General features: G+C 37.4%; 1 protein-coding gene across 1 annotated transcript in view; it reads right to left on the minus strand.

The window, feature by feature from the left end:
• EYS (eyes shut homolog) overlaps positions 1-27,514 on the minus strand; it is an 810,501-nt gene that overhangs the window by 438,318 nt on the left and 344,669 nt on the right. Inside the window, exons 24-28 of the mRNA XM_075046421.1 lie at positions 25,255-25,351; positions 24,122-24,229; positions 23,294-23,439; positions 3,573-3,744; positions 2,968-3,046 (exon numbers count right to left, since the gene is read on the minus strand). Of these exons, the coding sequence (XP_074902522.1) occupies positions 2,968-3,046; positions 3,573-3,744; positions 23,294-23,439; positions 24,122-24,229; positions 25,255-25,351 (602 nt within the window). The remainder of the gene's footprint in view (positions 1-2,967; positions 3,047-3,572; positions 3,745-23,293; positions 23,440-24,121; positions 24,230-25,254; positions 25,352-27,514) is intronic.

A 27,514-nucleotide genomic window follows, 5' to 3' on the forward strand; every position in this document is an offset into this window, starting at 1 on the left:
ATTCATACAGGACATCTATTATTTCTTACTTCTTTTTGGATGAAATCCATAAATTAAAAAGCAGTGAAAACTGTAGTAGATAGGGAAGTTCCAACATCCACACTCCATATTAGATATGCAAAAGTTATAGGATATATCCATAAAGACAGGAAGTGCTTTTTTTTTCCTAAAGTATTAGACAACCTGAGACAGTCCTGAAGTGTATTTTCTTGCAAACTATATTGCAACACATGTAGAGGATGAAAAAATCCAAGATGAAAAGTAAAAAAAAAAATCCAAATATGTCTAGGGAATTATATATATACACATAAATATATTTTCTTTTTAAACTGGTTATTTGAATCAGCCTAGCTGCTGACCTTGCACGGCCGTGCAATACCCACCCAGCCACTCGCACTCTCCCTCCTCAAGAGGACAAAAGAAGAAACTAAGCTGACAAAGGTCATGGGTTGATAAGGACAGAGAGATCACTTACCAATCACTGTCACAGGCAAAACAGACTTGACTTGGGGAAAATTAATTTAAGTTACTGCCAACTCGAAATAGATTTTTGGACAGTGAGAAACAAAGACAAAACCTAAAACCACTACCCGTTTCTTCCCAGGCTCAACTTTGCTCCTCCAATCCCAACCCTTCTACCTCCTCCTTTTACCCTGAGCAGTGCGGGGCGGGTGGGAAATGGGGGTTGCAGCCAGTTTGTAACAGCTCCTCCCTGCTGCTCCTTCCTCCTCACACTTTTCCCCTATTCCAGCGTGGGTCCTCTCCACGGGCCACAGGTCCTGCCCGGAGCCTGCTCCTGTGTGGGCGCTCCATGGGCTGCAGTTCTTTTGGGGCGTACCCACATGCTGCGGCGTGGGGTCCTCCATGGGCTGCAGCACGGGGGTCTGCCCTGGCATGGTCCTCTCCATGGAATACAGGTAAACACCGGCTCCACCATTGTCTTCCCCACGGGCTGCAGGGCAATCTCTGCTCCGGCGCCTGGAGCACCTCCTGCCCTCCTTCTGCACTGACCTGGGGGTCTGCAGGGCTGGTGCTCACCCTTTTTTCCCCTCACTCCTCTCTGCTGGGCAGCATTTTTCAACCATTCTTCAATATGTTTCCAGAGAGGTGCCACCCTCTTGGGTGAGGGGCTCAGCTGTGTCCAGCAGCGGGTCCATCGGAGCCAACTAGAATGGGCTGCATCCAGCACAGGGCAGCCCCTGGCCTCTTCTCACAGAGACCACCCTTGCAGTCCCCCCCTCTAAACAAAACCTTGGCACCTACCCCCAATGCAGTTGCATAAACCTTAATACAAAGAAATGTATCCTCAAGTGAAGAAAATATTGAAGTATATTTACCTGGCTTAACTCCGGATTATTTTTTTAAACAAAGGAACTGGCTGATGTTAATCTAGAGCAAATCAATTATAGAGCATGAGCCTACCATGATTATACAGATGTGCACACCCCTAGACAGTCAGAAAGCCTTGTTGATCACTGTAAGACTTGTATAGGCATGATATATGTCTGAGCAGGACGAAAGCAGTGTTAGAGCCTTTAAAAATATGACACCTGCAGCACAGTCTAATCTGGGGATCACATTGCATGCAAATAGAATGGATATCAAAAAATGAAGCTATCACTCTGACAGACTTATCTGTCAAATGTATATTGTTTCTTTCTATGAATTTCTAATCTATGCATTTTCAAATACCTCAGCATGAAATGTGGTTATCTTTGAATATGATTTTATGCAGTTGTCTACAGGTCATTTAATCTCTCATTCTCTTAAAATGGAGGAAAGTGTAAATCATGGATGTTGCTAGAGAAAATACTACCCAAGGGTATTCTGCATTAGCATTGGCAACAGCTGATAATCACACAGATTTGCAAGATCATACCATGATGTGCACTCTGTTGAGCTAAATCACTTATTTTCTGACTTTCTTCTTTCTGTAAAGGAAGTTGGAAGGTAATATTCCAGCTAGATCTACTCCTTGTGTGAGACTGTCATGCATTTTCAACAGTAAAGTTACAGACCATACTTCCCTTATGTAATATGAGGTATTTTTAGCTATCTAGTACTTCTAGCTATATATAAAAAAAATCATGCAAGGTCCCTACATGCATACATAAGCTAAAAAGAAGTTTGGATAACATTTTGGAATGTGTTTTTGACGATTCAGAAGCACAATATTAGAAGCCAGATAGCCCAAATGGAGGCAGATCTCATGCCAGACTCTCCCATGAGAACGAATACATTTAAAAGGATCATATCCCCAGATCTGATTAAACTCTGTTTGGCACAAAATCTGAAAAAGACTAAACCAATTCAATACTTTCCCCAAAGCGTGGCCAATATTGTAATTGATACACCAGATGTAGCCACCTTCTACAAGTTGGTTTGCTGACCATGGGAATCTCCATGGCACAGACTCGCATATACAGATGTGTTCTTATCCACAGCCATTCCCAAGCAAAAATGTTCTTCAACTTAAGAGGTGGAAATGGGCAAAGTATTTTGTATGCCACGGTTTTATGTCATAGAATTCTACAATCACGTGGATTTTGAAATTTTAAACACGAGTCATGCCTGCTTTCAGAACATTGCACCTTGAGGTTTACTATTCAAATATACAGTTAAGCTACAGCAAATGGGGCTCGCAAGCAAATTAGGTAGTTATGTTATCCATGCTGAACTGAGGGATAAATGACTTTCAGGTAATGTTGGCTTAGTTTGCTGTAGCTTTTCAGATTTATCATTCACACTTCACCTTTAAAGTTCTTTAGACATTTTCTCAATGGTCTTTTTTAACGCAGTTTCATGTAAGTAACAAATAATGAGCTTTTCAGAATGGATTTGAAACAACTGAGTTTCTGTCATGCATTTTCAATAAACTAACCTATTCCGAAGTTACTTAAATAAAAATGAGTTTCAAGCGGCATATTACCCTTTCCCCCATAATTAAAATAAAATTTGAAGACATACATTAATATTTATCTCACATCTTGAGCTGGTCCATCCTGATTCACAAGAGCATTGATATCCATCAATGAGATCTATACATCTGAAATACAAAACAGTGTTACTCAGATGAAGCTATGTAATTCTAGATTCAGCACTAGTAGTATCGTTCCATGCATTTCAAAATAGTGGTCTGATGTAACCTCCTGAAATCCATGGCACTTTTAATTACTTTTAAAAACAGGTTTCAAATGTGTGTATTATGGGTGCTGAGAGGTTTTATAAGGATACTGACTGTCATATTAAAATACGTCTTCCCATTTCAACCTGTTGGCATGTAACAGCTAAAGATTCGCTTTTAAGTATATTAAACTCTAATTAATCCACATGTACTGAAAACTGGTTTATGCTAATGAGCAAAAATGAAAGAGAAACTGAGATAATGTAACAGTATATTACATTAGCTTAAGCAGACAACATCTGTCATCTTTAAGTGTGCTTGTACTCTTACTTTATGGAAGTACATAATTAAAAATGTATTTATCAACCTTCCCATATCATTAAATCTTAAATACTGCTAGTTAGGTACATTATCTTGGAGATAATCATAGTTAAATAAAAATAGCCACCTTCCATGAAGACAGGGATCTGGCAAGCATTCATTAACATTTATCTCGCAGTTTGTTCCAATAAAACCTCTCCTACAGTAGCACTTATAGGAACTGATGTCATCAATGCAACTTCCATTGTTGAGGCAAGGAGTAGACATACATTCATCTATATTTACTTCACATCTATCACCTGTGTAAAAAACAGAAGATATGACTAAGCTTTAAATTCTAAACTCAAACCAACAGTTTATTTATTAATATTAAAAATTCCAAACAAACTGCTTTTATTTACATACGCTGTTTATATAGTTCACTATATTCATCAATAAAAAATATCCCACTGGAATTACCTATAAGTGCAAATGCTGAAACGAATGGTTATACTGCAAAATATTACAATGATAACAACTGCAAGTGTGGCAAGGCAAGAAGGCTTTGAGGGTCAACTTGCAAGCAAAATGGTTAAAATGGAGAAAGGGAAATTTCAAGAGGAATTTTTTTACAGTTATTAGAAAGATGAATAGCATGGGTTCCTATAAGAGGAATACAGAATTATAATGATACATGTCTTAGTGGTGATCTAACTGTAATACTTACTTTCTCAAAATGAAATTAAAATCCAGGGGCTTGCAATAAATGATGCAAGACATAAAATGCTTTGAAATCTTTTTGAAGACATTAATTATGAGAGATATGGTGGTGCACTTTTCTGCTTGCAATTTTCCTGCAAATTAGTGCCACACATCTTCCACCTAAACATCTCAAAGTACTTTACAAAATACTACCTGAAAACCAACATGTACACAGGTCTCTTTGTAGGCAGCTCAGCCCCACGCAGCCGCTCGCTCACCCACACAGTGGGATGGGGGAGAGAATCGGAAGGGTAAAAGTGAGAAAACTCGTGCGTTGAGATGAAGACAATTTAACAGGGAAAGCAAAAATGGCGCATGCAAGCAAAGCAAATCAGGGAATTCACTCCCCCCTTCCCACGGGCAGGCAGGAGTTCAGCCATCTCCAGGACAGCAGGGCTCCAGCACGCCCAACGCTCCCTTGGGAAGACAAACACCATCACTCCCAACGTCCCCCCTTCCTTCTTCTTCCCCCAGATGTTATTGCCGAGCATGACGTCCTCTGGTGTGGGATGTCCCTGGGGTCAGTCGGGGTCAGCTGTCCCGGCTGTGTCCCCCCCCGACTCCTTGTGCCCCCCCAGCCTCCTCGCTGGTGGGGTGGGGCGAGAAGCAGAACAGCCCTTGGTTCTGGCCAAGCACTGCTCAGCAATGACTAAACCAACCCTGTGCAATCAATCAGCACTGTTTTGGTCACAAATCCAAACCACAGCCCCACACCAGCTACTATGAAGAAATTCACCTCTATCCCAGCCAAAACCAGTAAACTAGGGATAATGCAAGAACGTGCTCCTGATTTTTCAGGTGTGTGGCCCAGGAGAGGTGTGGAGGAGAGAAAAACAATGCTTAAGACAAAAGGTCCTCCTCCGGAGTAGAGAAAGTGTCCAGAATCCAGAAGTTACACCAGCTCCTCTGGCTCTCCATTTCACAACAGAAATGAAAGGCATTTCTTGCCTTTCTGTTATGAGGTATTTACTTAAGTATCGCAGCCTCAACTCAAAACCAGCCATTTTATACAGAAATGTGAAGAGTAACTGGAAAGTTCCTACAGATTTTTATCATTCCTATGCACCCAACTACTGGCAGCTTTTTAAAGGAAGGAATTCATAGCAAGGAAGAAGCACAAGAGATACCCTAACCTTTGTCTAGTCCATGTGTGAATATACAGCCAAAGACCACAATCAGGCATTTGCAATAAATCTATTAACATGCTACAAATAAGAGTTACTTTAAGATCACAGGAAATGTTTTTATCTAGTGAAGATCAATAGTGTAATGTTCACATTAATATGAATGTAAGGTATGTAAAAATACTGTACGCATTGGAGGAAATTGTTTTTTTTCACAGTATACTCTCACTCTCCTAATTGAGTCAAAGAGAATAAAAAATCTCCCAGATTCTACTTTGAAGCCTGTGGCCTCAGCCCCAGCAGCCCTAGAGTACTGGTGTCACGCTCTAGTGGAAAGTGCATGGCAGGAGATTGGACTTGGCAGGCACCCCCAGGAACATGAGCTGAGAGGGGCTGCTGTGCAATCCTGACCACATCTCAGCGCAGTGGTACTTGCACTATGCTAAGCTATATATTGGTACAAATTAGAAGGCACTTCTGAAACCTGTTTATCCCCCATCCCATGCAAGCATTCAGCAAACAGCTCTGATTGTTTGTGCTCCTTGGACACTCCTGCTCATTTAGCGTCACACTCTCTGATCACTGGTGTCTTATTTGATATCACTACATAGATGAACTTAAAACTTTCAGAAATAGAAATTTTGTGAACATAGTACCAAAATCTAAATTCAGGAACAGAGAAGCCAAGTTCACCTGTTCTGTTATAGAAGATCTATCAAAGAGGCCATTCTCCTTGTAAGTCAGCACTAGGAAAGAAAATTCTTTATCTGCTCTTATCAAGGAATGCTTCAAAAGCATTGGCAGGATGCTAGTACTACATAATAATATACTTTGAGTTCACTTTACTTGCAACTCTAAAAGTGATTATTTTTCTTGTATCTAATAGTGAGGGCATCTCTATAACATTGTTATTTCTACTCTACACCATTATAAAAAACAAGGTCATTTCATGATTGTAGATCTTTTGATCTTCCTGGTCCATTTAGCAAAGACTGTGAGTTTTAAAATGTGATAGTCTGAAGGTTATCACTTCTTAGTAAATGAATAATTCCAATCTTTGCTCTCATAACCAGCTGTATTCTCACTCAGTCATGCCTTCATTCCTAGATTAGAAATGGTATTAGCTTCCCACACAAACAAAAAAGTCTGTTTTCCTAAAAAGTCTTACTAATTTAAACTTACCATATTAGTGAGAGGACATGCTAATGAATGGGTAGTATTCATGTACACAGATTGCTGCTGGGTTTTGTACTATGTACTCTTACTAAAACAACACGACTTACTTTTAAAAACTCACTTTCCTAGTTAATCACACGTTACTTAGGAGGTGCAAACCTCTATTTTAAGAGTTAAAGATTCTCAGTTCGAGTTTAGTAATTTGCTTTTGATAATGAGATATATGTGAAGTAACAATAATTTAAAAAATAGTTTTAGTGTTTTATGAATTTTTAAGGCAGATATTTCTGATCTTGAAGAAAGCAAACCCTAGAATAGCTCTGTTCAGGTTTATTATTTAAAATAGTTTGCTTCATAAATAATCCAATGCCATTCATTCCTATGGCTACCTTTCACTGCTGCTGTTTTCTATCCTCTGCATAGATGTAATATATCCACTAAAGGAAATAAACCTGAAATCACATTATATCCTAAAAAATAGTTATTGTTAGTAGGATATTTAAAGTAGCAGATTCCAAAATCACCTAATGAAATACGATTTGACTATAATCAACCCATTAGAAGCTTGGCTCAGATACTTCAATGGCTGCAGCCTTTCATTTGAAAAGGCTGACACATATTGATATATTGATTCTGAAAGGCAGATTAAGGGTTAATTATTGATAATTATTCCATATTCACATGTGCTTCCATTACAACATAATCTATTGAAAAAAGGAAAAATTATAGTTCCTTTAGATGATTAACATCTTGTAATTAAATAGATTCTGTTTTACACTCCTGACCTCCTCTTATTTATGCTGCCTTGATCTACTACTTCAATGCCACTGAATAAATTTTTGCCTGAACAGCTCAATGAATGCCATGGCAATGCAGTGAAAGTCCATTACTTGATTGTGGCAAAAGAAGACTCAGTGCATAAATTTAATGTGTCAATAAATTATTACAAAAATTATGTTTCAAAAGACAAGATGTATTGGGAAAAACTATTTTATATTTTCCTTTCAATCCTACAAAAAAATTTATAATTATAACCTTGGAGAGTTTTAAATACAGGAATCACTGCAGTGCTTCTTTAAAAAAAAATAGTATTTAGAATTACACTCAGAATTACCAAATCGTGGAGAAATATTCAAAATATACATTGTATAAAGAGATCTTCCTTTTCTGCAACTTGAAGACTTAAACTAGATGTGACTTAATATATTTAATAGTCACAATAAAAGAGAACATGTCAGTAAAATGCCGCAGAATTGCAGTCAAATCTGCAACAGCTCTTAAAAGAAAAAAAAAATTAATAGGTTAATTCCATTGAAGTGCCCAAACCCTTGCTTGGTTGATTTGGAAAAAAAAAAAGAGTAATGAGTTTAGCAAAATTCTGATCAAAGTGCCAAATTAGAACTAGTCATACATATTGTTAATGCAAAGAAATGGTTCTTTCTTGTATGGTCTCATGTCTTTTGTAAAGGCCTGCATAACTCCTCTCGGACAGTCCAGTAAAATATTCATAATGAATTAATGAAAAAATGAACCCTCAGAATAACTACATAAACTGAAGAAAGTAACTATTTTTTGTATTCTAGACAGGGTATGCTTATGCAAGATTAGAAACTTGTAAAATTATTTTTCTATAAATACGTAATTTTGTGGAAATGCCAGTGGGCAGAACGTATCTGCCCATTCCTCAGCTTCTGTGTGGCAGTGAAGAGAGCACAATTCAGATAATACTGTGTTAGGGAAGTCAGAGTTTAATATATCACACCTAATTTTAACTATTGTGAAATTAAGCAACTAGTTTAAGATAAGTGTCTAAAATCACTTTAAAACAGATAAAGAGAGAAACAGCTTCAAAGAGCGACCTGTATCATGTCTTGGACACCACTTACCTTGAATGGCCTAGTGGTGGCAATAACTGCAGAAGGAAATTAAATAAGTAATTTGGACTAGCTGCCTAGTTTTTAGAGGACTAAAATTAGGGGAAATTAAGCCTATTCCTAGTATCAACTGTAAACATCATTATCCATGTAATGCAGCTTGCCCCACATTTTCTAAATCTACAGTTTCTTTTTTCCTGGTGTGTACAGACTTTTTGGAATACCAGCATGAGTCCTGAAATAATCTTTCCTTAAATAAAGTTTTTCTTCTCAGCCTCAGTTCTCCCACTCCTCAGAGTTCAGCGAGAACATATCACAGTAGTCTTCCATTATTTCTGCTGAAATACTATGAAATCCTGTACATCACCTTTCAAGCCAATCTTTGCTTAAGAGAATGCTTAATGTCACAAAGGGTCTTTAAATCTCCAGGTGTATCTGAAACACAGCAGCCAAAATCCATGAAGTAATGTTCAGGCAGGGAATAACATAGGAAGCTAAAGAAATGTAACTTTGTGCTTAGTCTCTTTAAAAAACAGATATCATGGTATGTAATTAAGATTAGGTTTTGCCAAGAAAGACTGAATCTGATGGAAAGAACAGAAATGCCTTGTAGTGATATCTCCATATTCTGTCCTTACTAGGAAAGCTTCAGGAATATTAACAGGCAAAATGAAATTCTAGTCTTGCCAGTGTTAAAAGTTTTGGACATATGTAGAGAGTAAAAGTCCATTTTGTTATTCTCACCCTAAAAAGAATTTGTGAGATTTGCTGTGAATACCGACTATAATCATTACAGCAATTACTGGTACAATAGGGTTAAAGATGAAAATGAATACACATAACAGAAAAATTAAATAAAAAAGAACTTAAGAAAAATGTAATTTTTAACTATTAGTTCTAACAAAGAAAATAACTTGCTCAACAGTAGGAGCTAGTTCAAATATTCTTGCCAAAATTCGCTAAGTCAAAATATTTTTGATAAGTTTTTATAAAAAGTAATTTACATTCAGATGATAAAATTTCTTCTTTAAATTCAACACCCATATTCTAATACCCTTTGAACAAATCAGACCAAATACATCCCTGGCATTAATCCCGTAGCATCACTGGATTAATCCATTCCAATATGAATAAACATTTTCATTTAAATATTTCCAACAGCAAAATGTACTAAATTTGTAATTTGTCACATTGTATACACAAAAAGGCTGGCAATCGTTCATGACTGTAACCCAGACAGTCTGTCATTCTCTTCCAATGTGACTGCCATTTAATTTGAAACCTGCCTTCTCTTTCAATCCTTGTTCAAAGTATGAAAACTTCTAATAAAAATAATCATGCAGTGTTATAATCATTATAATACAACCAAACATTCTGCAAAGTTGGTGTGAGAGACAGACTATAATACCACAGAACTAGCACTTCACTTCAAACGTCACCTGTAAAGTGTTTCACAGCTCTGACTGTGCCGGGTGTGTTACTGGGCTGAAGACACCTCTTGGAGCTGTGCTTTACAGACTGGACTGAGCACGCTAGGATTGATGGCTCCACGCATCAAAGAAAAGGGAGGAGTACCTCACAAATATCACGTTTGGGGAATTACTGATATTGATGGTAACCTGGGGGCTCCCCTGCGTGTCAGAGTGCTGTGGAAGGCAAGGAAATGCCACAGATGTGAGAAGACAAGAGTATGGGCTAATGACAATAGCACTGAGATGAAAAGGAGACAGCTACTCTCCTACTCCTTCAAATCATCCATTCGTGGGAAGGATCAGTCTGTCTCATACCTTCATCAAGAAAACTCAGCAGCCTTCCCCATGCCCTTTTTATGTACAACCTACTGCCTTAACTGGGGATGCCTCAGCCTTTCTTGGAGCCAATTTGCACAATTCCACAACTACATCCTAATCTAGAGATTGTCACATCTTCCATCAAGACTTTCACCTTCTCAACTGTAAACCCTAGTAAGAAATTACCCTTCTCTGCCTTCAAGGATTTTTCTCACCAATTTCAGAGCCAACCTAGAATCTCTCCCCCTTCCAATCACTGGGCATTTATTCTAGCCTTCTGTTAAAATGATAATTATATTTTTGTATTTCTTACCTCAGAAACACATCTCCCCAACATCCAACTTGAGTTTTTACAGGCCGTAGTGTACCTAACAAGCTGGAAAATCAGATACAAGACTTGGTCCTGTAAGTATTTTGGCACAGGAAAGGAGGAAGTTTCAAATGGCGGCGGGTCCTAAAAAAATTTTTGTTTTTTGCAAACTCTCCTAGTCGCAAAACTTGAGCTCCTCAGGAGCTTTTTCCTTTCAACAGAATAGGGCTGAAAGCAGACACTGTGAACGTAAGAACGGACCATACAACAACCACTTCTGACTTATGTGTAATCTGAGATGCAAAAGCATTCCTACCTACGCCCTCTCTTAGCTACGCTCTCTAAGCTTTCATTCTACTACTAACAACTCTGAAGTTTTTCTACATATTTTTGCATTTTGCCTATGACTGAAGGACTCATGCCAAGTTCTGCACTCTATGCAATGTACATAACGATTTATTTATCTTAAAATCATTCAGCTCTTCAGCTTCACTACTTTAAGAGACTTTTTTTGGTTTGTTTCCTTATACTGCATGTATATAACTCTGCAAAATTTCCATTTCTGAGACAGTAAATAACATGATTTTTTTTACAAGAAACTTCTGTGATAATCTCTAGATCCTCCCCTCTTGGTAAGGAAGCTTGACATTATCATGACATTTTGTATTCAGATGTTTTTGAGATTATGTGTTACATTTCTGAGAGTGAAAATACTTTGATTTTTTGAAAATACAGTATGTATTCTGGTTTGCTTACTTGTTATTAGACTTAGAAGAAGACATATTAGAACTTATACATATATATTTAAAAAATATGTAAAACCTCTATATACCAAATATAGAATTATTTGATTGTTAGAGCTAAAGACTGAGGAAGATGATAATTTATAGACCTCTTCATTTCTTCTTTTTTCTAGGAGACAATAAAGAGATTCGAGTGCTGTTTCAGGAGATTAAAAATTCAGGATATTAATTTATGATAAGTGGCTATTATGAAAAGAGAGGAAAAGGAAGAAACAGAGAATTTTGTGTAAGAATAAAGTCAAAGATATACTACCCAGAAAACCAAATGCATGCTAAAAAAACAAGTGGTTGCTGAGGGCATACCTAAAAATGGAAAGGAATAGTAAATTAGCAGTAAATGATACAGAAGAAAAAAATGTAGGACCTTCTAAGGTTGAAAAGAGCCAGAACTGAGAGAAAAGGAGAGATGTCCTTCCAGAATCTCTCAGCAACAACTAGTTCTCTCTTGTTGAAGCCAATTTTAGTATCAACTATTACGGTAAGACTATTGACAACTACTTGTAACCATTCCAAGAAATGTCATAACAGACAGTTGCTAGTCAAAAGATCAATTAATACATTTATCATATGGATGTGTAAGATGGACATTAATGTATAACCAATAATGTAGCCAATTATATATGTAAAAAAAGCATAAGTCTAAGGAATAAAAAAATTGTTCAACTTAAATATGAGCAGAAATACTACAAACCACACTGCAGAGCATTTTAAGCTACAGAACAAAAATTAACTCCTTTGTTAAATAATTTCAGCATGAGAGTGTTAAACCCCAAAAGAAGCAGAAAATGAGGAGAAACAGTATTTTCTAACATGCCTATGTATCATAGAAATTGTGAATAATAATTGTAACGCTTGTGAAAAATCTCTACATTTGTAGATGAATTTCAGTTCCTAGTACCATGTTTGTACGAGCTTATAGGGGCTTAATTGGTGGGGGTTTTTTAACTCAATTTTTTTTATATCACCATTTGTCTAACAGTTGTACTCATTACAGATATAAATTCCAAGAAATATATAACTGTAAACAACTATAAATTAGCAACAGAAGTTGTGGAAAAACACTAGAATATGATACTTGACACTGGTAGTTATTTACAGCTTCAAAATCTTAATTCAGACACATACAAAATATGTATTCAAACATGTTCCATCTTGACCATAATCAAGAATGGTAACTGATCATTCTCAGCTAACTTTTTGCATAAGAGAAAAAACCCAAGAAAATAAAACAGAGCAAAAAAATGTATCAGTTGAGCTCTCTGGGATCAAAAGCAATGCAAAGATAAACCGGGATATGGAAAAATAATGTAATAGCATTCCATAATTAAAGCAAAAACAAGCTAGGATGAGTACTAGGTGAAAAATTCAAGTATTTTAGCTATTACAGGAAGATGCAGAAGACACATCTTGAAAAAATATGGTATGTAATAATTTCTACCAGCTATAAATTTATTTCCACGGCTTTTGAAATACTTTCTATATAAACACATTTTCTGAATACACATATGTACAAAACCACATTGTAAATAAATGCTTTAGTCTCCTCAGAAGACATTTTTCAGCAGAATTTGTCTTTCATCTCTGATAAAGTAACTTTGATACAATAAGCTTCAATCATCACATTCTAAAACAGCCCTCTCACAAATCTAGAAATATGTTGCCTCTTAAAATTAGTAACTGACTGCAAAGAACTAGTACTCACTTTGTCACAGTGGTATTAATCTTGTGAACAGCATAATGTCCTTTTAACATCGTTTTAGTATTGCCTCATTCAGCCCGTTATGAGTAAATAAGCTGTAACAAAAATTTTCTAAGTATGCTGCATGAAAATCTAGGGCTGATATGGTTGCTGAGCTTCTTTTTGTTGACTTCATCTTAAGAAAGAGTACAGCATAGTGACTAATACCAGAGATTTTGATTTTCTATTTCTATTGCATTTTGGGTCAGTAGTAGATTTACTTCAGGCAATTATTTCACTTTCCTTATATTAAGTCAAGTTAAATTGGCGCTGACTGGACTGCAGAAAATTAGTGGTTGCAAACTATTCTGAAATACAGATTTTTTTGTTTAGACAAGGTTTGTTTTCCACTCTGGATGCCAAAACGAAGAGAACTTTACAAGATAAGATTAGACCACAGGAAACAAAGTAATTAAGACAAATACAGATTAATTCCCTTGTTCTACAACTTTTAAGTTATTTGTTTTCACTAAATAGCAATTTGGAATCTTAGATATGCATGCATGGCTTCTGAGAACCGTATCTGCCCGTTTAATTTAAAAGTGAATGCAAGAACCAGAGGGATTTAATAAAAAAGCATCACCTGTACCTTACACTGTCTGTTATTTAGATATTTGAACTCTAGGCTGAAGCATGATGAGACCATGAGAAGCAGCAATCTACCTAAGCGAATTACTTCTTGGCTTATTGCTGTGCCTAGTCATAGAAAGCAACAGATCAAGCATCAGATCTTAGCGATGTGAACATTTTCTACTACAAATAACAGAAATTGAAAAATTCATAATCTTGTGACAACTGAAAGGGAACACACCATCGAGTCTAGAATTTAATGACAGTCCTATTAATGTTTTAACAGTCTGACAGTCAAAATTATCAGTACTGAAAAGCATCAATCTTAAAATGGTTATACCAAAAATCCCCCCAGACCCTGCCAGTATATCTAACCCTTTCCACTGGGGGTGTGCTCAAGCTTCAAATCTCCCTGTGGGTCTAAAGCACAGATTGTAGCTGCGGGGTGCAGGGAAGGGCATTGCAAGGATTTCCCAGCATCATGATGCCTTTGGCAGGACTGTGATGTGCCTGGCGGGGCGTTTCTATCTTCTCTTTGAAGGAACATGATGTTGATACTTTCTTCTCCCCCTAGCCTTGGGCTCTGCTTGGGTTTTCCTTTACATCTCTCGCTGTCCCAGCCGGTTTCCCCATCCTGAGCTGCCAGCTGCAGGCTGGCAGTGGCCCCCAGCCCCAGGCACACACACAGGGCTGCCTGTGGTTTGCCAGGCAGGGACTGTGCTGGGGGGGGGGGGGGGTGGGGGGGTGGGGGGTGTTCACCCCTCTGTTACCCCCCAAGCTGAAGCTGGAGCAGGGCAGGCAGGGGTTAAACCAGTGACACCCAGGTCAGGCCACGGTGAGGCTGAGCCCTGAGCCCCTGTGCTGCCTGCTCAGTGCACGGCCAGAGCATCCCTCTGATAAGGACAGAAATTGTATTTACTGGATTATCAAATGATAAAATCAAGCTATACCTAAAGATATCACATTTTAGATTATGATTCAGTTCACGGATCAATAAACCTACAAAAAGGGATGGAGAACTAGATAAATCTGAAGACAGTGCAAGTAAAATCTATTAATTCATGTCTGAATATTGGAAACATGATGACAAAAATGTCATATTTGTCAATATTGCCAGAGAAAGTCACGTTGTAGCTGGGCAAGATGCAAGTATCAATTCAATATTTACGACATTTTAACTTTGGTTTTAAGAACATAGGTTTTAGTATGAGCTATTACTTTATTAGAATTGAGAAAAAAATTTAAAACTAAAAGGTAACTGAAAACTTGTTACTGAAAGACAAATTTCTAAGAAGCAATGTATTTCTCATTTGAACTAATACCATTCAATAGAGAGAAAGAACCGTATTGGTATGTTGTGTTGTAAATATAGCATATATATTTCATATATTGCATACATGTATTAATATAAACACACACAGTCTTACAGAGAAATACCCATCTTTTATTCAGTATAGTCGCTGTTCATTAGCCACGTTAATTTCAACACTGTAATATAAAATGGAGTGTATAAATAAAATTAAAATAAGGGAAAATTAGAGAGCTGCACTATGTGGTAAATGCATCAAGAAAAAGATGTTCTAGCATCACTCTAAAATAATACAAATATAGCTTTGTGTAGAAAAAAATATACTCACATTTACTTCCTTATCACTCCATAACCTGAATGCCTCCAGAATATACTAATATTATGATTATTGTTATAGCTTTTGATTTTCTTCTCTATTAGGCATGTTTTATGTAGTCTGTAATAGTCTTATTTAAAACTGAAGCACTTATGTATTTTTACAGTCAAAGTTTACTGTCTAGCTAAAAACTCATCTTTCTCTTCTTGGAACACATGGAATCACACTGACTATTAATAAATAATGTATTATTCACAGTATAGTTTAAATGTCCCATCAGAAATGAGAACAATACTGTCCTTGGAGGTCTTCCAGACCCAACTGGACAAAGCCCTGAGCAGCCTGGTCTGACCCCATAGCCCACACTGATTTCACCAAGAGGCTGGACTACAGACTGCAAAAGGTCCCTTCCAACCTCATTTATTCTGATTCAGGAATGAGATTTCCCTTGGTAGCTTGAGCCAGTAGCCTGGTTAATGGCAAAACACATGGGATCAAAAGTATGCAATGCATGCATGGAAGCAGACGACAATCCAACAAGAATTTCATCATGGTTATATGCAAAGTTACTTGTGAATGGCATGTATTTCATCATAACCTAATGATTTTCAAAATTCTTACACTATTTAATAACACTGTGGTCGAATTCAACCTCCTCCCCCAAAATCCCAAAAGTATGCAAAAAAGGTAGGTTGCTTTTTTTTCCACTTAGATTGATGCTAATCACACACTGAGACTCTATGCAGGCAAGCAGGAAGTACAAACACTTGGAAATAATCTTAATTACTGATGAGAACATGTATTATTTAGAATACAGGTATGCCTTGGGTAGTATATATAGGCACTAATATTTGGTTCATTTAATTACTATAGCACAACACGTTCACTGTTTGTTTCAAATGAGAACATGGCAACTTAGAGTAGTACGCTGGCTGCGTGGAAATAAAACAGATCCAAGTCATGTAATCAGTGAGGCCCAGAGAGGTGCCCTGTACATTTTTCCACTACAAACTAGGAAAAAATACAATGGAATTCCTAATAAAACAACTAGATTCTTAGCATGGAAGGCCAAGCCATTCTACTATAGTGAACAAAATACTATTCATGAAGTCATCTACTTCTCTGAATCCTGTTAAGGATAAAAGACAGAGATTACTGGCAGAGACAGATACAGAGAAACAAAAAAATCCACGAAGCTACCATGGCCGTGCTTTTCAGAAATAAGCCCAGTAACTGTTCTAACATAGAGCATGTTGAGTTCTGTGAAGCAAAACCATCACTCAGCAGTCATTGCTTTAGATATTGCTGTGACTGATCGAAACAACCACAGGCTTTTAAGTGATGAATTGCATGTTTTTATCTAACTGGTTCCCAGTCATGAATTTTTGAGTGCCTAGCAAAAGAATACACCATCAGAAATAGCTATTAAAATATTCTTATTTCATTTGTAACATTATCTTTTTAAAATACAACAATAATTTAATATAAAAGATTTAGACATTAAGTACATTTACAACTTATACAAAGCTCAAAGAAATATCGCAGAATCACAGCAAAATAGATTGGTATTATGATGCATAATGTTCCTCTGTTCTTGCATTAAAGCTGCTTAAAAGTTCCTTTGTCACAGTATTTGTAGCAGAGCAATTTGTGTGGAAATTGAGATTTCAGTCCCCTGAGCCTTGCTAACTCTTACAGAATAGAAACTCCTTTAAAGCACGCACAGTGGCATACTTCAATAGATTCCAACACCCTTCCAAAGTTACACTTGCCGAAAAGTACAGAGATTTTCCTAGCTAGCACAGATAGGAAACACCTCTAACAGTTGCATCAGGGCTTTCTTGAATTTGTTGTAGGTTTAATGTGAAACACTGATTTTGGCTCTAAAAGCCCTAGATAATTTAAATTCTAACCTAATAGCTTACCATAACAGGAAAGATCTAGATATAATCACTTGACCACAAGCTCTCAAATGTTCTCACTAGATAGTCATAGAATCACAGAATGGTTTGGGTTGGAAGGGACCTTAAAGACCATCTAGTTCCAGCCCCCCTGCCCTGGGCAGGGACACCTTCCACTAGACCAGGTCGCTCAAAGCCCCATCCAACCTGGCCTTGAACACTGCCAGGGATGGGGCAGCCACAACCTCTCTGGGCAACCTGTTCCACTGCCTCACCACCCTCACAGTGAAGAACTTCTTCCTTACATCTCATCTAAATCTCCCCTCTTTCAGTTTAAAGCCACTACCCTTTGTCCTATCACTACCTGCCCTTTTAAAGTCTCATCCACTGAATCCTGCACTTCAAGGAGCTCAAAAAAATCTTCAGATTCTACATCTGCTTTACCCTGAAACACTGATCTGATAGATTGTATTTATGTTATCAATTCCAGTTACCATCTGTTTAGCTGGGGATTGTCTCAGTTTTATTAAATGTTCCTGTTCTGTTAAATAGTATGTGTGAGTCCTAAGAAAGATACTTATGTGGTATATATAGTATCATAATCAAAAACATAAGGCAAACCACAGAACTTCACAACAGCACTTCCATAATTAGGATACAATGCTTAACAGTGATTCAATTCTTGTGAGGCATGGTTTCCTGGAGGAAGGGATTATTATTATTATCATCGTTGTTGTTGTTATTATTACCATTATTATTATTATCACTATGATTGCCACTCTGTGGCAACAAGACATAAATAACAAGAATGGTATCAATATTCTGGAGGCCTCGGCAAAATCCCTTACTTTGAGAGAGGCAACCAGCCTTTCCATGAAATCCACAAGGGAAGTCAGGTACCAAAGGACTTTAGAAACTAGAAAACCGAGGAAAGAACTATCAGCGCATGTCTAAGTAGCATAACGCAGTAGAGTGTTAGAGTCTCCAAGAAAGATGTGCAAAGTAGTAGCGCTGGAATCCCAAAGGACTTTAGCCATGTTAGCATGGGATTGCATCTGGCTTTATCATCATGTCTCCAAGGAGAACTCATTAGCCTGGGGCTGACAGCATTCTGATGCAGCTAAATTTTTTTTCTCCCATTCAATCTAGCTTGCAAATTTGAACTGTGATGTATGCTTACTGCTGTCAGCTACATGAGTCTAAAGGATCACCTTCCTCCATTTTCACTAACGAATTAAAAAACTGTCCTCAAACGTTTCCAGATCTGCTTGATACAAAGCAAGAATGTTTCACTTAAACTGACAGAATACATGGATGGCTTACCTACTGGATATTTTATACTGAAAATATTTCTTCTGGGGTTTTTTTTCCACTTAGTATCAATGTTTAAGATTAAACAGATAGCTACAGAGAGTGTGGGAAAGGATACATCATCATAATCTTACATTATGTGCAAGAATCGTATTCAAGACATTGTTCTGGTCAATATGGAGTGATGTGTGCAAAAGGAAGAAGTTATTCAAAACTCTTTATTAATGTTCTTCCCTTTAGTTACCTCTATGAAGGTGCAGGGAACTTGGAGGAAAGTCTGTGAGAATCAAATTGAGATTTTCTCCCAGTCCATGATACCACTTTAGGCAACGGATACAATGGGAAATAGGTGTAAGTCCTAACATGTACATGACTACATGAACAGTGTCCTTTCTGTCATCATAAAGAGGTGTCTTCTACATTGAAGCTATTCATAAATAACCACAATTCATAAATAACATGCTGTTTCTTTTCAGCAGTCAAAAATAAGAAGCAGAGCTAGTTCTATTCCTCTTTTACTGACTTCTATAAATCCAGAAGAAGAAGCTGGTTCTGTTTCAAGATAAATAGTAATTAACTGTACAACACATTGGTGAAATCACCTTAGAATTGCTATACTAAATACATTCAAATTAGACAGTAATGAGCATGAAGAACAAACATTTCACGTTTAGAAATTCTTTGCCAGAAGACAAGGATTTTTCTCCCTAAAGACACAGATCTGTAACCCAAAACAATTGTATTTTACTAAACAGGGGGAGTGTACTCTCATCCAAGCTCCTAATCACCAGATTTAATTTGTATACACAGTGAGAGTTGCTGTTGCCAAACACTCATTATGGACAGACTGTAGCATTGCATATTTTGAGCATAATCTGTACAAAAAATTAAGTAGTTATTGACTTTGTCTCCTTAAGGACCAGAGACACTGCATGCACTACAGAGACCTTTCTTTCTTACAAATAGGATTCTTAGCTGTTCACTAACTTCACTGCTTTGAAACTACAAATACATTTCTCTCGCCTTCTAGTTGGAGGTCACTGCTATATGGTACAGTAACCTTTACAGACCACATAAAATAAATGTTTCCTCAAAGAAGAAAATGTGTACTAGACTATCTTCTCCTGTTGCTGAAGCTGTAAATACAAGATTTGAAATAAAATGATCAAAAGGTCACATCCAAATAGTGAACTTGGGTAACAAAGGTTAGACACAATAATCTAACTTGGTTTCTGTTGTGGCATACAGAACACTGGGCCAAACATAAGTTCTTGTATTCAATTCTTGTGTTCATTTCCTGTAATTCAGTACTCCATGGACTGCGTCTCAGGGTGCTGAGAAAGCTGGCTTACGTCCTTGGAGGCCGCTTTCTATCATGTCTGAAAGGCCATGGAAATTGGGGAAGGCCCCCAGTGACTAGGAAAGGCAAACATGGCACTTATCTCCCCCAAAAGGCCAAAGGATGATACGGGGAACTACAAGCCAGTAAGTGTCACTTTAGTCCCTGTGAAGATCATGGAGTGAATCCTCTTAGGAGCCATTTCTAGGCAATAGAAGAAGGTGACTGGGAACAACCAGCATAGGGAGAGAGCAGCCCTGTGGGAAAGGACTGGGGGTACTGGCGGATGAAAAGCTGGACGTGAGCTGGCAACGTGCGCTCGCAGCCCAGAAAGCCAGCCGTATTGTGGGCTGCATGAAAAGCGGTGTGACCAGCAGGTTGAGGGAGGGGATTCTGCCCCTCTGCTCTGCTCTGGTGAGACCCCACCTGCAGTTCTGCGTCCAGATCTGGGGTCCTCAGCACAGGAAAGACATGGACCAGTTGGAGCAGTCATCTCCAGAAGGTATATTAAAACAAACAAACACACACACGCCAAACAAAAACTCCAAAACACACACAGAAGAAAGGAACTGTTTGCTTTTGAAAAGGACTACTTGTGTATTTGGTATCATCCTTTTGTTACTTTTCTCCTCTTTCTAACATAGCGCTGCTTTATTAAGTCACTTCTTTCTTTAGGCTGGGAAAAAACAGTTTCTTGAATGCCCAGATCAGTTAGTTTTATCTTCCGAAGTAGCTGGGGTGAGACTTTAATCAGGGTCTATTAGTCATATCTAGGGTTTAAGACGACCATTGTTGCTGCCAATTACATCCTGACAGAAAGGATACATCTGTGCGTTTGTCATCTGAACTGTGACCACTTTTTGTAAGAGTCTACCTGAGCTGCAAAACAGATTTCATCTTAGCAGTGTTGAGAAAAAGTTATATTTTAATAGTTAATAACTTATTTTGAATGAATTTTGGTTAAACAGGTATTTAAAAAGAAATAAAATTATGAACAATATGAAATAAACCCAAAATAAGATAAATTTATGGAAAACTTAACATTAAGAGATACATTAGCTGCCAAAATTTTTGAGCTTACAGAGCAGAAATCAGTGCCTTCTCCAAGATGTTGCATTACATAATGAAAAAAATTTTAAATGGCTGATGAAAGTTAATATTTTTAAAATAAGTTTTTATAAATAAGATGAAATATAGTAACAAAATTTGGCCTAGCGCAGTTAATGCATTGTGATGTTTCCAGTTTCCATTCAAATTTATAAATCTTTAATATTTTAATAATAATAGTCAATGACTAAAGTCTTCTCTCTACATTGAAACTTTTTTGAAATACAAATGATCATTGAAATCAATACACGCTGTTACGTAACTTTAAATATGCCTTGTCCATAACAAAAAAAAAAAAGGTTATTCCTAAATTTATGAAATTACTGAAGATGAAAGTGGAAATACACCTATCTTTCGAAGAGTTAAATAAATTACTTTTGTTGTACTGTTATAAATTCAGTACCTTAAATACTAGTATTTTGTAGTTTTGCAACTATTTTCTTTCACTATTTATAATTATAAAGCTTGGTAGTCTCAAACAGTATAATTACCTTTTCTGTAGTGTAAGTAACAAAAAAAAAATTGTTAAAATAAGTATGAAAAAACAGCTCTTAGCTATTTGAATTCTAATTGCAAGAAAAAGTTTTCAAAACTTCAAACTACCAGAGAACTACTGTACAATTGTGTATGTTTGCCAGGGAAACATACACTTGATGCATGCTTTTTTTGCTTCGTAATCCAGAAAAGCAACATCTTGCTCTGAAAAGACGTCACTTTGAAATCAAATTACTTTCACTCACTTCTGGGCCTGCTAACACTGCAATTTCATTTTAAAGCCTTAGTTCAACTGCTATTCCAAACACTTTGTATTGGATGAATTACTCCTTCAGACTTACTGGTACATTGCACAGTGGATGTCCAAACAGTGTCACTTTGCGGGGGGGGGGGGAATCACTGGTTGTAATTAAGTGATGGGCAATCTATCACTAATTTTTGAGTAATGTTTCAGTGTTTGATAAGACACCTGGACATCACACCACCCTTGTTAGTAAATAACTAACACTAAATAGTAAACAACTCTTCTTGTAAATATACTGAAACAATTTGTACCAGTACACAACTACTTGTAATAGTAAACAACTACTACAGCTGATTAAAAAAAAAACAACCAAAAAACAAGCTACTCACAAAAAAGCCCCAACAAAACCCAACATCCTATCCTTGTTGGTTAAATGTGTTAGGGAAAAGAACTCAAGTCAAACTGCTTAGTGAATAATGAAGAATCATAAAAGGAAAGCACACGTGCAGATTGCTTGCTCCTTTCCAAATTAGTCTCATAAGCCCTTCAGGTACAGGTGTCTTGTCTTTTATGAATGCAACTGGGAATTCTTACAGAAACATATATGTAAAGATGAAGACAACTATTTCATCATTTATTAGTTAAAATTATAAATCTGCAGCACCACTGCCTAATGAACCAAAGTTTCTGTGACATCCAAGCAGTACTATTCAGAACACAGCCCTTCTGAAGAAAACAGGGGGGGGGGGGCTTTTAAAATTTTGTGCAAGAGAATTACATGGATTTTTCCAATTTTTACTAAAATGTCAAGGATGATTTTGAAGAACACAGCACAAGTGGTATGTGGACTAAAGTTTGTGGTGAATGGAAAAAGGATATGCAGCTATACAGATACTCCCAAAACTGTACTTGTTCTTTTCTTGCAGAAATTACATTCCTCAGTTCAGTGGATGCGAATTGCATCCTTCCTAATCTTATGAATTATGTGGTATTCATCACTGGCTGGAATGGGTAGGAAAAAACATTTTATGCAGACAGAATGCAGAAATGATACAACTTGAGGCAGACAACTATAAATACTTCTGCAGAGTCATATGATGCCATGTTTTCAGGTTGCTTAAGCTGCATGTATCAAAACATTAAGTATGAACTACTTGTCCTGCAGCATGCAGAGCATTTAAATAAATGTCAAGATTATTTTAGAGAAATTTTACTACATCTCTACCCATTAAATATTTTGTCATTAATTCTGTAAAAATGTAAATATTAACACTGAAGGCAACAGTGTCAGTCCAACAGGTCAGCCAAGTCAAAGCGTTTCTATGGTTCTGTGCAAATTCAAATGACAAGGCAGCACTTTATTGTATTTTTAAAATTTACTCTATCTATGGTAATACTTTCTTGGCTGAATTCAGAAAACATTGGTTTTATTTGCACTATGTAATCTCTCTTTTAATGTGTTTCAGCTGAATGTATGGGTGACTAAAGAAATCATAAATCAAGCCTTAATGTAAATAACATCTTGAGCTACTTAGCAAGAATTGGATCAAAGTTCTATTTGAATAAGATTGATTTATTCTCCACAAAGGAGATGATCCTGTATACTCTTCCTTGATTTACTTGAGACCACTGCTAGAAAATTAAAAACATGTAAAACCTGTGAAACAGCCTTCTCCACTGCGGTAGAGAGCAAACCATACCTGTGAAGCCAAGGGGACAGGAACACTGATAGCCTCCAAGCCTGTTGATGCAGCTTCCTCCATGCAAGCAAGGCGAAGTTTCGCACTCATTTACATCCATCTCACACAGAGACCCGTAATATCCAGGTGCACAACTACAGATGAATCTTCAGAAAAGGGAAAATCAGGTAAGTCAGCAGAAGTAAACAACATGATCCATTCCAATATTCTGAAGCTATATATATGTCCTGTTGTCAAGCTGGTGTCCCTAATCATCATCCATATTAAAATAATTAACAGACTTCTCATTTCCGTGTTTCTGAAACAAGCAGAGCGATTTACTCTCTTTTAAATTAATAGGAAACTTGTGCACAGTAACTTTAGCTGAAGGTATAAGGAATGACTTAAAGGATAATGTTCTTTTGACACAAGCCTCTGAATAACTGTAGAGTGTTGTGGAACAAACACAAAATACAAATTTTTCTCTTGCTTACACTTAACTTCTAGTAAACATTGACATTAGAAAACATCATTGTTGGAAGCTGAAAAGAGAGATGCAGCAATCTAACTGAAGATCAATTTTCTTCTATTTCACTCGTATTCCAAATAAAAAAAAGAAAAATAAGAGGTAAGGTGGAAAAGCGTTAAGTTGTGCTGAAGACAGTTTGCATTCTGTTTTCCTCTCAGGTCACATAAGAAATAAATAGCCAAGTCAGTAGCATTTGCTTATCTCATTTTAACACAGAAATCCTTGTCATATGCTGAAGGTCCCGTCCAAACCTCAAGGCAGCAAGCAGACTTTATACATAAGAAAATCAGGGAATTACTTTTCATTTAGTAGTAGCTAACCTGTTTACGAGATCCAGGCAAGTTCCATTGTTTTTGCAGGGTCTTGATAAGCACTCATTAATCTCCACTTCACATAGCGTCCCAGTAAAGCCATGTTGGCAGGAGCACCTAGCAAAAAGGATGTCACTATATTACTTTTTAGCTTAACATAAAAACATACCAGAAAAACGTGGCAGATTGAAGGGTACAAATTAGGTGGTTCCAAAATTATGTGTTTTTCTGATCATTACCAAGTGCTGTACTTCAACAAGCTTCACAAATACAGTGACTGCAGCCCAGGAAGTAAGATTTTTGCCATTATTAGTTGAAGGCCACAGGCTTTGTGCTGACCCCACTGTGAAAAGGCTCAGAACTTGCCTTGGCCTGAGCGGGTTTTCACTTGTTTTGACACCGGCCCCAGAGCCAACTGACTGCTGCCTCTCATGCCTAGTTTCAGCTCTAGGAATAGCACCTATGGTGAGGGTGTGACACACTGGGATAATCATGGTGTTACAAACAATAGCCTTTTGTGTCCATGTGGGCTGGGGAAGCTGGTGAACAGTGCAAAGGAAGTAAACTGTGATAAGGAAACATATAAATATAGCTCCAAGCAGGCCTGAGACTTAGGATGAGAAAACCCCCACTGTAAACATCACCATTCTCCTGGCAAAGACTTCCAGATGCTGGTGACTTGCAGTAACACTGCCAGTTCTTCTTGAGGAAGTCCGAAATCATTGATCACAGGACCCAGACAGATATTGTGGGGGTAATCATAACAACAGAGACAAGAGCTAGATAATTGCAAGACTTCTTATATAACAATTACAACTACATTATTCATGAAGCTGTTTTCTATTAATTTTTACTTAGACTATTAGTATTATTGTAACTGGACTAATAACAGTTGTTTGTTATATTTTGATAAGATTCTTACAATTTTTAATTAGCCCTACAATAGATTCTTGGGTCCATATGTATGGTGCACATGTATGTACAGAGAAGTTTAAAGTGTAATGTAAGTGTCGAACACATCACAAAAAAAGACATATTGCTGAAGGACAGCAAACATAATACAGGCAAAGTACCCAAAGAACAGCTAGATGATACACATCCACATATCATACTGAATATGTCATTCAAATAACCTTCCTCACCTGTAATGGTTAACCCCATCCACACAGAGACCTTCATTCTGGCATGGATGGGAGATGCACTCATCACTGTTAACTTCACAGTAAGTACCCTCAAATCCTGAAACACAGATTATATTAACTGTGAATGAGTGAGTTCTACTACAAAATGTGAATATAAGGGTCACAGATCCTCCTGGAGGTTTGGCTGTCCGAGCTCAGGACCAACTTAGACAATGCAAGTGGCAGGCCTGAGATATCTCAGCTGCCCTTGAAGTTGTTTACAAAAGAGCTGAGAGAAGCATCAGTGGCGACTACCCCTTCTCTTGGGAGCGCCCAAGCTGAGGCTCTCTGCCCTTGGTATCTGACCGACCTGCGTTGCAGCTGTGTGCACGCCTAGCCACCTACCTGTTCATCTGGATGCCGACTCGGGCCTTCGGACAAGCTCCCTGGCTTGACCCGGGACCCACCCCACTCCCTGTAGCCCCAACTGGCGATCTGGCGTCCTACGCTGATGCTGAACACCGTCATCGGCCCTGCCCTGCTCGCCTCATTCAGATGCTGTCAAACAAGACTCTTGACAGCAAGGTCCCTGCCCTGGCAGCCTTGATAAGACTCCTGGCTTACTTTCGCTTCTGGAGCAGCCAACCCTCACTGCTCTCAACTCCAAGATCAGGGGCGGCAAGTAGATGCAATCCTGAAAGAACTTTCTCCAATTATTATTGTTCTTTAGCTTCAACAAGTTCATTTCGGGAGAGTATAAGAAGTCTTAACATACTTTAATGAACCAAAGAGAATGGATTTGGATGGAGCACCCGGCTAAATATACTGGGGAAATGTAACCCATTTTAAAGGGCTGAAAAGGCTTTCTTGGGGAGCGTGGGAAAGTATCAGAAAGTAAAAGCTAATTCAGTAAGTAATATATTACAGAGTATAATGGAAGTTAGAAAGACCACATTTATTCAAAGCAGTCAGTAGATGAGAAAAAACATTTAACCGGTTTTAATATTTAAATGAAGAAAAAACGTGATCAAGATCTTATCTGCACAGTACATTACTTGCATAACACATTAAATTTACCTGCGTAAACATCCCAGAATATGTGCTAAAGAGAAATAAGAGATTTTTCAGTGATACAAGAAAACTGCTTCTGCTCCTAGCATACTAATTCTTACAATGCTCACAGAAATAAACATACTACCAAATACACAGATGTGTTAAAATTATATACAGTGCATAAACTATAACTACTTAGATGAATTTTGCACAAATTGAATGTTTCAATCGATGTAGTAATGAAACCATTACAATGAACAAACTATTTGCACTGTAGTGACTGTAATACACGACACCTGACAGCAGACTGACTAAAGAGCATTTACAGTGTTCACCAAAATGCTTCTAAACATCACTTAGATACCAATATTAAATTAAAACAACTATAAAAACAGCTACTGGAATTCAGTGTATATTATTATAAATATGATGAAGGCTTTACTGGATTCTCTACTAAAACAGGTAAAAATTGTTAACAGTACTTTTTTAGATACTGAAATAAGGACAGTAACGACTTTTATTGTTGTATGATATATTTGTGGTTTTCAAAGTACTTCATGAAAGTGGGGAAATCATGGAAGATGCCAGAATAGTATGGCTTACTTTTATCTAGAGAAAATCATTACTGGAAAAATTAAGTGGCTTGGTCAGAGTTGTAAGGAAAGCTGTAGAGAAAAATCTCTGCTGGCACTCCAGTGTATGATCTAAACATCAGCCCACATCAAAGCAGGTGGTATCTTCTTCTTACCAGGATTTTTTTTCTGTTAAACGACTTTCCTGGTTACACCTGACTGAAATTAGTCCTGAATATTTGCTGAAGGTTTCACAGCAGTGTCTGCTACAAAGCTAGAAAATAAAGCCTGGAATGTATCTCAAAATGTAACTGAAGGGTTAGTCACTAATGCTCTTCTGATGTTATTCTCTTTTTCAGAAATATCTTGAGTGCAAGATGATACCCTCATTTATTTCTTATTTGTATGTTTTACAAAAACTTTGTAAAAGAATTGCCACAACAGGTGACAAAAATTCTCAGTCCCAGTGTACTGCTTTGAAGTAGCTCCCTCAGCACAGGTAACCTTGTTAAATTCTGAATGGTTTAGCTTACTATTTGCAAATGGGCTACAACCACAGTGAACAACCCAAATGCTTTTCTTATCTGTAGTGCGTGTCATTTGCATCTTAGTACTGCAACTTGAGCCTTCATCTATATTTGCCTGAAGCTTGATTG

Source organism: Buteo buteo, chromosome 15, assembly GCF_964188355.1.
Source record: "Buteo buteo chromosome 15, bButBut1.hap1.1, whole genome shotgun sequence".
NCBI classification, from domain to species: Eukaryota; Metazoa; Chordata; class Aves; order Accipitriformes; family Accipitridae; genus Buteo; species Buteo buteo.